Genomic DNA, 11,406 nt, shown 5'->3' on the forward strand with positions numbered 1-11,406 from the left:
TACTTGACATGTCTTGAAAACATCCAAATCAAACTTTAAAATGTATGGTTAAACTTTCTGAGCTAATGAAAAGGTAGTGACAGTCTTGTTAGTTACTGCTTATATGTCATACATATCAATGCTTCTTTTCTTTTGCAGCTTGTTTCCTTATTTAGATGTCTCAAAAACCTGCCATTGTGCATTATTGCATCAGCTATTGTTCAGTTTTTGAGAAATTGCTTTGTTTCTTTTTTGTAAATGAGCAATTTCATATAAATGTCAACCTTCCCATGAAAAAAAACACAAAAAAAACAAAATGGCGAAATCCTTTCTACGTTGTTTGCTTAGGCTTGTATTACAAAGTAGGGCTGCATGATTAATCGATTTTAAACCAAAATCGAGATTTGAAAAAGTGCGATTTTCAAATTGCAAAAGCTGCAATTATCTTGATATGGCTCTTTTTGTGCTCTTCTTGTGGGAACAGAATGACCGATTACAGGTGTTTAAGAACTCACTTGACAACGCTGAATAAGCAAGCGGGATAATTCATTCATTCATTTTCTTTTTGGCTTAGTCGCCACAGTGGAACGAACCGCCAACTTATCCAGCATTTGTTTCCAGTCGCAACCCATCACTGGGAAACACATACACACTTATTCACACACACCTTTACTACAGACAATTTAGCCTACCCAATGTCTTTGGACTGTGGGGGAAACCGGAGCACCCGGAGGAAACCCACACGAACGCAGGGAGAACATGTAAATTCCACACAGAAATGCCAACTGACCCAGCCGAGGCTCGAACCAGCAACCTTCTTGCTGTGAGGCGACAGCACTACCTACTGCGCCACTGCATTGCCCGCAAGCGGGATAATATTTACATTTTATTTATTAAATGTTTTCTTTGAGCAGGTAAAATAAAAGTATAGTTAATATATCTGACTGCTTGTATTAAAGGATAAAATTGTATTACAAATAATTTATAAATATAAATGCATTTAGAAATTATGCATTTAAACAACAATTCCTGCGCTGTGAAGTAAAATCTAAAATTGTGTATGGAAAGTATTGTCAGTGCACCGTGAATGTCATTAAATTAATATGAAAAATGTAACACAATCTAAATGTAGATGTTTCATCTATATTTAAGGTTTTAGATATTCATTCATTCATTTTCTTTTCGGCTTAGTCAAACATAACATATATATATATACATACATACATACATACATACATACATCCATACATATACATACATACATATATATATATATATATATATATATATAAATGTTTACAGATTGATCTTTTTCTGATCTCATAACTCTGTGCTTAGTTGTTTTAGAAAATATAAACAGATGTTTCAATATAAAAATCAACATAATTAATAAAATCAAATAATTTCTATGTGAATTTGATTTAAGTTTTTACTGCAAATACTACATCCATAACGCTAATTGCTCAAATCACTTTGGATATAAATGTAATTTACGTCATACATACACAAATAAAAGGGTAATAATAATAATAATGGTTTTAGTTGTTTTGTTTGAATAATTATTCAATTCAAAATTATTATTCAATTTATGAATTTCAGATTAGATTAGATTAGGTTCAACTTTATTGTCATTACACATGTACAAAGCAACGAAATGCAGTTTAGGTCTTGAGTGCAATAGCAGCAAGTGCAGTTATGCAATTATAGAAAACGATGGTGATATTTACAGATTGACGTACTATGAACATTATATACAGGTTTTATTAGCTATGAACAGACATTTACAATAGATGAATATGTACAGTTGCTATTAATAATCAGAGGCATGCAGATAGATATGAACATAATTACAAATGTATATGTACAGTGGTTATGTACAATTCAAAATGAATTAGTGCAATGAGATCTAGTCAAACAATAAAAAAAAATATCCCAAATTTGATATAAAAAAAAATATAAAATTTGTCTCAGCAATCACCATATTAATTTGCTGCAATCTACAGTGAATCTGTTCTACATAGCTTACAGTCTATCTGGTATCTCGTTTACTGAAACTACTTCAGCTACTAGAGTAGTTAAAAAACAACTGGACAGAGGAAGCTCTGGTTAGTGGTTACCATGGTGAATTCTGGTAAAGTTAACTGCACACAAATGAGCTTCCATTAAACTAAACCACAGAAAACAGAATAAGTTACTAGAACATAAACTCCGAAGCAAATGTGTAACATATATCCTTTTCACAAACTGAATCCCTAACGTTAGTCTATTAAACACAACATATCCTAACGTAAACATCAATAAGACAAAAGAACGACTTGTCTTTGTAAGCTTATTAACACACACTGTACATGCCAACAACAAAAACAAAGTGTGGAAACGAATATAATATAGCAGCTCATAGTTTAAATATGTTATAAATAATAAATTAGGGAAGTAACGCTAGTTATTCTGGAAGGTAAATACTACACTGTTAGCGGCTAGCTCACATCTCACATAGTCCTAAAAGACACTTACTTCTCTATTTCAAGCGTCTTCACAGAATTCGGGGTTTACTCTCCAATACCATCCAGAAATCCGTACAACATCTGCCCATGATAGTTATGAGAGGTATTGGCCTGTGGAGTAGTACAATAGAGACAGTCACGGGAGGCAGTATCAGCTGCCCAGGCTCGTCTCGCTCCCTACCGCAGTCTCTTCTTCTTCCTATTTTTTAATGGCGGTCAACGTACAACGATAAAGTGCATTGCCGCCACCTACTTCCCCGGAGCGTGGGGCTATAAGAACAACATAATTAAAGGAAAGTTTGTAGACACACTTTATGGTGGCTTGAGAAATAAACAGGTTCTTTGATGAACAGCATTTAGCTAGTTGCTCAGAATAACATTTTCCTTCATTGTAAATTAATCATATCTGACACAAACACCTCAAAGGTAGGCTCCATGGGAGCAAATCTATTTTCAGCACAATAAGAAAAGTTCCCTGAACATAAAATCATCAGAATTAGAATTAGAATGATTTATGGAGGGTTGTTTGACACAGATGACTGAAATATAGCTAGCGAAGCATGGCTAATATCCACTTAAAAAAAGTAAACCCAAGTAGCAAAGAATTCTGGCCCAAATTTGGCATAAATCTGGCACAGCAGGCATTCATCCGGCACTGGCATACAACATGTGGGCCAAATATGGCCCTGGTTTGGCAGAGGTGGCACCATCTTTAAGGCGGCACACAATACTTGGGCCAGATGTTAATAATTGATATGTGGGCCATGTAAGTTTGGCCTATCTTGACCCACATTTAAAATACGTTTTCATTATTTTCAAATAAAGAAAAAAAAAGACCAATCAGGTCACTTCAAGAAAAAGCCCGCCCATTGCACACCTAAATCTCAATGATTCATGGGTTTATCAATTTTATTGCAGTCGTGACACACCAACATATCTGGCCTAGTTCAGGCTCAGTTATGGGTTATTAACTTGGCTGAGACATGGTGTATGTTTGGCCCTTGTCTGGAAGCCAGACTTGGTCCAGTCAAGTACCGCAATTCACTGCGGCATGTGGGCCAAGCAAGAGCTGATTGTGTGGGCCAAACCGGGCCAGAGATATTTTGCTATGTGGAAATGGTTAGATTGTCATTTTTATAAAAAATTACCAAAACAAATTAAATATTTTTTTCAGTGCATTGCAAAGATTAATTGTTAACATTAAGACTAACAACGTGCACAAAGTGTTGTAATGTAGTAAATGTTGTGCGCAAATGTTGTAACTTAAAGGTCAAATGCACTCACACAAACATTTCTAAATACTGTAAAAAAATAACTGTACTTCATTTAGCCTCTAAATCAATATGATTATAGTTCAGAGTTCAGCACTTTATTTCCCTCGACTCAAAATCAAATATCAAAATTACTCATAAGATTATATAGTTTAGATTTCGGTTGTTTATTCATATGTAAAATATAAAAATATATGATCTTAACACCGAGAATAAAGACGACATGTAACAAAAAAAGCAGAGTTCCTGGCAATTTGTTTATTCATCACTAGTTTAGATCTTATCAACATCCTATTGTCACAGACAAAATACTCAACCGCATTCAACCTAAAGTGTAAACACCATGCACAGAACAGACCAAAAGAAAACAAAAGATTACATCTGTTAGCCTCAAAAGAGGCTTCTAAAAGTGGCAAAACTTTAATGTTCAAAATTCCAACCTTAACCAAACATTATATGTGTGTATAAAAAAAGAGACACCTTTACATTTATTTTCAGTACAGAAATTCTCTAAGGACGTTCACACCTGTAAAAGACGTTCGTTTTAAACTGAAATGCTCTGACGACATCAGCACGCTGCATTCTTGATGTGTGATACTAACTGATCAAATCCCCTTAACTCACCTAATCAGGTCACTTTCAGATCTCTCACTTGAGGTAGAGTATTCTGTGAAAAATATCAAAAATAATCATCTTTCTCTAGGTTTGTAATGTGGAACAATAAACAAAAACTTGTCACAAACTTGGGGTTCTATTGCTGTGACGTTTGACTTACAATGCCATACACCATTGAAATATTAAGCATTCGCAAGGACAGGCCTTAAAAGTGAGCATGTGCTTTTGTAAGCCTTTAATAAAACAGTAGCACCAGATTAATACTGCAATCCACAATCTGTGGACTGTCCAGTAATCAACAGTAACACAGTTTAATATACCTCTCCTTCAATTATGTAAACATTCTCTCATCTTTCTGAGATTGAAGCACACAATTTCATTCCATACAACACACACACGCACACACACAAATTCAGAAAGAATGCCTAAAAATAATTAAATAATATTTAAATTAGGGATTTAAAAAACACCTTAAGATCACACTGGGCTAGAAACAATGGAAATTGATTGATTCAACCAAATTCCAAAAACTGACATTGTGAAATCTTTCTTTCAGGACCAAATTGATGATTTTCTTAAATAAAACTTCAATAAAGTAGATTAAGATTTCAGAGCTACGCTTGTGCCAGTTGGTCGGATGGAATTTAATTTCTTCCTTTTAATTTCTGTTGGACTATTTCTGTCAAACATTAAAATGATTCATATTCTATCTCATGTTGTCCTAAATCTTTGGGATTATTTTAGATAACAAAACAAAAACAAAAGTTCACTGACATTTACTGTCAAAGTCTTGACTTTAGAAGATCTTGACTTTAAAAATCTCATTCCATGATATCTTAATTTTTTCTTCATCCTTTACAGCAGCACCTATCATCCTTCGTTTTCATTATATAGATAAGAGTGTCCAGGATATCTTTCAAAAAGAGGAAAATCCTGCAGACTTGGTACGACATGAGGGGGAGTGCATTTTTAAAATCAAATTTTGAGTGAATAAATCCTTCTGCACCTCACAAATGCTACAAAATGTGGCTCCTGGTGTAAACATGCTTCTCATGCTCTTCCTAGAACTAAACTATTGTGCATTTGAACAAGATTTAGTTTTCCATCTATAACATCTGCTGACTTCCCTTATAAATAGAACATGAGATCAAATTGAAAAAGGGCATTAACAAATGTCCTAATGTGGTGCAGGATTCAGTCTATAGATTCACACATGAACACACACACAAAACACTGTCAAGCTGGACATACGAGGCATTCTGATTGGTAGATTAAGGCTGGACATGAGCTCTGATTGGTTGTCGAGCACAGTGCATTGTGATTGGTGTGGTCATCTGATAGGGATCAGATCATTGCTGGTCCATACAGAACAGGAACACATTCTGATTGGTCCTTAAAATTAAGTCTTGCTTGGTCCGTTTAAAGAAGGATCTGGGCCACGTAAGGTGAATGTGTGCTGGCCACTGCTGCAAGCAACGGAATGTCACTGGACTCAATCCTGGAAAAACAAACAAACGGAAAAATTTAACAGAAGCAGTTTTATCCTCACACTTTCTGCATTTAGAGTACCATAAATATCATTTTACACATGGCATTAAAGGAATAGTTCATGCAAAAATAAAAAAAAAATGTTCCAAACATTTAGATTTTCTTTGCTGAACACAAAAGAATTTATATATATTTTTTAATAATTATTTTTTAGGGGTTTTCACCTTTATTGACAGCACAGTGGAGATTAACAGACAGGAAAGTATGGGGAACAGAGAAAGAGGAAGGATCGGCAAACGACTTCGAGCCGGGAATCGAACTCTGGTCGCCGCGAGCACCTGGGTCCTATATGTTGACGCATTAACCCAGTGATGGGCAAACTCGATCCTGGAGGGCCAGTGTCCCTGCATAGTTTTGCACCAACCCTAATCAAACACACCTGCTTGTAGCTTTCTAGTGATCTGAAGACACTAATTAGGGTGTTCAGGTGTGTTTGCTTAGTGTTGGAGCAAAACTCTGCAGGGACACCGGCCCTCGAGGATCGAGTTTGCCCATGCCTGCACTAACCACTAGGCTATTGGCACCGACAAAAGATATTTTGAAGAATGTTGGAAACCACTGACATCCAGGGAAAACAAACAGTATGGAAGTACAGCATTCTTCAAACTATCTTCTTTTGTGTTAGACAGAAGAGAGAAATTCAAAAGGGTTTGTGACATGTAAATGAGTGAGTGAACTGTGCCTTTAAGAGTCCATCAATCAAATCAAAAGTGGACAATACTAAATAACAAATGTAAACAGGGTCTGAAACACTTTACTCTTGTCCACATTTGACCACTTTCAAAAGGCAGTTGAAAATGCATTTCATCAAATTGCTGAGATACTTGTCAAACGCATTTAATGGCAACAAAACAAGATATTAATGTTTGCTAGGTTCCCATATAAAATTGATACATGGAAAAATGCAAAATACATACAAGTTCACACATGGATTTCATTTATATAAAACTTGACATACGTGTAACATTTCAATAAAAATATTGCCGTTTACATATTTGTAATTCTAAATTCCAATTCAAAATCCAAAGACAAGTGGTCAGGAAAGAAGCATTTAAAAAAACATGTTTAAAATATGTGAACAAAGTGAAACGGCTAAACAGACTACTTGTAAATGGATCACTGAAAAACCACATTAATACTAAGTAAAAACAGGGCCTTAAAGGGCTTTTATTTTTCAGTTTACACAAAAATAAAAATTCACTTCACTTGTTTAAAACCTACTTGAGTTTCTTTTGTTGAACACAAGATAGACAATATTTTTAAAAATGCTGATAGCTGGCACCCATTAACCTCCATAATATTTGTTTTTCCAATTCTGGAAGTTGATAGGTCCCAGCAGATGGCATTCTTTAAAATATCTTCTTTTGTGTTCAACAGAATAAAGAAACGGTTTAAAAACACTTGAGGAAGAGTAAATGATGAGGTACTTTTAATTTGTTTTTGTATTAACCATCAATTTAAGTGTAGGATCAGAAACAATAAGTGTGTATAGTAATTGTGGTCTTACCCCAGAGCAAGCCCCAGCTCTTTTACATGGACCCTGGTTTGTCCTCTCAGATATTCTGCTAAGGATCGACTCTTAAAGTACACCTCCTGTAGCCGGTCCTCCAGGTGCATCACACACTGAAATGATTTTTGCATACACAGAAAAAGTTCAAATATCAAAATTATTTGAAATCTACTGAGCTCAAACATACTCCAAGTTAAGAAAACACACACACACAAAAAGAGAAACACTAACATACTGAGAAAATGTACATTTTGATAACACACGCTCATGTAAATTCTAACAAAACATGCTAATAAAAAAAATACACTGTTAGTTAAGAAACGCATGCATATAGAAAACCCAACTGCTTTCTGTTTGGAGTCAGCAGCGTTGTTGAACGATCTGAGAGAGGTGATATTTTTGTTTATTTTAATGTCCTGGTCCTATGATTTTTTTTGTTATTTGTATATTTTCGCTGTAATCCGCTTGTTAAGTGTGACACGGGTCCATGCGCCATGACAAACTGTATGGGGAGACTCAACAAATGTTAATATTAAACATTTACAAAGCAATGTAATACTTTCAAAAACCATGATCGCAATATAAACATCCGTGCATAAATATCTAATAGCTAGAAAGTGATAAATTTTTTAAAAATTGTTAAATTATTGGTGTTTGTAATGCAGCAAGTCCAGAGACTGTTGTGTACACCATGAATTTATATAAAGTTCGTCTTAATGTGTGTGTGTAAAAAGTGGTCATAAACAAATATTTTCTCAAATAAAATTTCTGAAATGAGTAGTGGCTTGGACCTGGAAACAGGATTTCATCCGTCACGACTTAACAAGCAGATAAAGTGACTAATTGCACAATTAATGTTAAATTCAATGTTATTTTTAAAGCCATGTTAGGGAGTTACTCTCAGAACAACTGTAAGATGAAGAAGAACAAACTCAAAAAAAAAGTAAATATACCTCTAAAATCTGACAACACAGCTGAATCCAAACAGGAATTAGCCATTTTTGGAGTTCCTCGACATATTTTCATAGTGGTCTGCACAATTAGTTTCTTTACGTTGTTCTATTTGCATGTGCTTTCTTAATATGTAGCACTTTGGAGCTCTCTCGCCCACCATAATTAATGCAAGGAGGGGTGTACAATATTTGTCATCTATATTGAATTGTATTACTGTTGTTTTAACAATGGACTTTGAGCAATCATTATTAAATAAGTCACAAACAAACAAGTTGAAGTCTTTTGATTCATATCATAATATATTTTTATTTAATGCCATGTCAGCAACAATGGCTGTTTTCATGGCACAAACATTTCATTAATAAATATACAATTAAAAACCACAACCAAATGAATCTATAAATTAGATATGATTTTTAACATTTATATATGATATGAACTTATTAGGATGTATGTACTTTCTAAATGTAGTTAGAAATGCATATAATTATATGCTATTATATGCATATAATTATATAATAGGTTATTGACGGAAAAATATGTTTTTATGGGTCAGTTTTTAGAAATATCATGATAAGATAGCTCATTTTATCATTTATTAAAAAAAAAATAAAACAATAAAACAAAAATCATACCGGCCCTCACAGTTTGAACAGCAGACCAAACAAACTTTGACTGAATTGTAAATATGCTTGTGTTAAAAAGACTTACAAAATCAGCAGCGATGTTGAGCGCATACAGCTGCAGAACTGATGTGATGAGTGTGTGTATGAGGTTGGACACCATCACGTCTCTGCCCAACCGTCCGCCTTCACACATTTGCCTCTGACTCGTCACCACCTGAACACTCAGTCGATCTGTATCTGCCACAATACACAGAGCCTCGGCCACCGGTTCATCCAGCGCTGGATGCTGCACAAACACACACGTTTTCATGATGTACTCAATTCAAACAGCCCAAACAAATAAATACTCTGTTACTTGTTTTTATTATGTTTTGTGGAAAAAATCTAATCTGTAAACAAAATAATCCCTTTTTATTATTCATTTTATTATTCATATATCTATCTATCTATCTATCTATCTATCTATATCTATCTATATATATATATATATATATATATATATATATATATATATATATATCTATATATATCTATATATATATATATATATATATATATATATATATATATATATATATATCTATATATATATACATATATATATATCTATATATATATAGATATATATATATATAGATATATATATATATATATATATATATATATATATATATATATATATATATATATATATATATATATAGGTGGTTATGTAATTGTAATTACATTTGGTTTCCAAAGTCATCTTTTTTTTTTCTTTTTTTTTAAATGGATATATTTTTATTATTTTAATAAATCTTTTAATAAATCAATTTAATAATTGTCATGGTTTGAAAGATGAAGACCATAATAATATAATATTGTCTGTAAAAAAAGTGTGTTATATAGTTGAAAATTATAATAATGAAACAATATTTTATTATTATTATTATTATTACTATTCATTCATTCCTTCTCCTTCGGCTTAGCTCCTTTATTCATCAGGGGTCACAGCGGAATGAACCGCCAACTTATCCAGCATATGTTTTACACAGCGGATGCCCTTCCATCTGCAACCCAGTACTGGGAAACAGCCATTCATACTCATTCACACACAAACTACAGCCAATTTAGTTTATTCAATTCACCTATGCCGCATGGCTTTGGACTGTGGGGGAAACCAGAGCACACAGAGAAGTTCGCACTTTACCCGCGCGAACACGAGGAGAACATGCAAACTACACACAGAAATGCCAACTGACCCAGTCGGGACTCGAACCAGTGACCTTCGTGCAGCGAGGCGACAGTGCTAACCACTGAGCCACTGTGTTGGCCACATTTTTATATTATAATATTATTAATAATAGTCTATTTTTCCAGCTTGCATCACTTTACTTTTGGCAATATTTCTTTTACTTCATCTACAAAAGCACTGGAGAGTCATTTTCCTAATTTAATAACAATTGTTTACACTAAAAATAATTTATTAAAATGTCAAAATAAATGTACTACTACTAAGGTACGATAACAAAGATGGCTGTAACTGCAACAGTGTTGATAAACAATGCTATATATAAATGTGAAAAAAGAAGCAACTTTGAAAAGCATTATTAGATTTTTGTAGATTTTTTTCTCATTATATTGATTTTGTCACTCAAAACTGATGAATCATTTACTATATTCTGCAATAAATAAATGTGACTGCACTTACAAGAACAGTGTGTTCCAGGTCAGCCATGAGGCACTGTTTTAGCCTGAGATCTGAGCTGATGCCATGCAGAGCAAAGTCGGGCATGTACTGAGGACAGTAGCCGCCCAGCAGAGAACGGCCAAAATGATTGACACTGGCTCGACTCTCCACCTGAGAACTACATAAATAAAGATGGTTACTGCGACCTTCACTAAAGATAAGGTGTACAGACTTGTTACTACCAAGATACAAAAACTAAACCTTGTTGAGTGCTGCAAGATTAAAGTAAAATCATAATTCATTCCGTATAATATAATGTTATTATACGTCTTCTGAATGTTCCACACTTTTACCCCTCCTGCCACCAGAGCTCTCTCATCTATACTGCCATGACAAGTCGTGTGCGTGGATTTGTGGCAATTAAAATTCAGCATGAGTGAAGATGACAGAAAGAGTTCAGCCACAAAAGTCTTTGGTCAGTAAAAGCTGTAGAGGGAATTTCATTGATTGGGAACAGTTTGGATTTGGAAAAAGTAGACATGAATCAAAAACATTATATGCAAGATTTACTATGTCTCCACTCCACTTGTCTCCTTTACTATGTCTCCACTTTTCCTCCTAATCTGCAATTGCCTCTCTGGCTATACCACTAACTGAGCCCTCTTTCTCTCTCTCTCTCTATTAAAAAAAAAAAAAAAAAAAAAAAAAAAATTCTACTAATGTTTTTGCT

General features: G+C 34.0%; 2 protein-coding genes across 4 annotated transcripts in view; both read right to left on the minus strand.

Moving 5' to 3' along the window:
- The window catches only part of LOC130231081 (zinc finger and BTB domain-containing protein 5), a 21,731-nt gene extending 19,077 nt beyond the window's left edge, over positions 1-2,654 (minus strand). The window contains exon 1 of the mRNA XM_056460481.1: positions 2,494-2,654. The gene's annotated coding sequence lies outside the window, so the exon portion shown is untranslated. The remainder of the gene's footprint in view (positions 1-2,493) is intronic.
- Positions 2,655-4,002: 1,348 nt separating this feature from the next.
- fnip2 (folliculin interacting protein 2) overlaps positions 4,003-11,406 on the minus strand; it is a 40,166-nt gene continuing 32,762 nt past the window's right edge. For all 3 annotated transcript variants that reach the window (XM_056460511.1, XM_056460491.1, XM_056460501.1), the window contains 4 exons: positions 10,698-10,854; positions 9,093-9,293; positions 7,425-7,540; positions 4,003-5,867 (listed from right to left, as the gene is read on the minus strand). In XM_056460511.1, the coding sequence (XP_056316486.1) occupies positions 5,789-5,867; positions 7,425-7,540; positions 9,093-9,293; positions 10,698-10,854 (553 nt within the window). In that variant the 3' untranslated portion in view covers positions 4,003-5,788. The remainder of the gene's footprint in view (positions 5,868-7,424; positions 7,541-9,092; positions 9,294-10,697; positions 10,855-11,406) is intronic.

This window comes from Danio aesculapii, chromosome 1 (assembly GCF_903798145.1).
Source record: "Danio aesculapii chromosome 1, fDanAes4.1, whole genome shotgun sequence".
Classification (NCBI taxonomy): domain Eukaryota; kingdom Metazoa; phylum Chordata; class Actinopteri; order Cypriniformes; family Danionidae; genus Danio; species Danio aesculapii.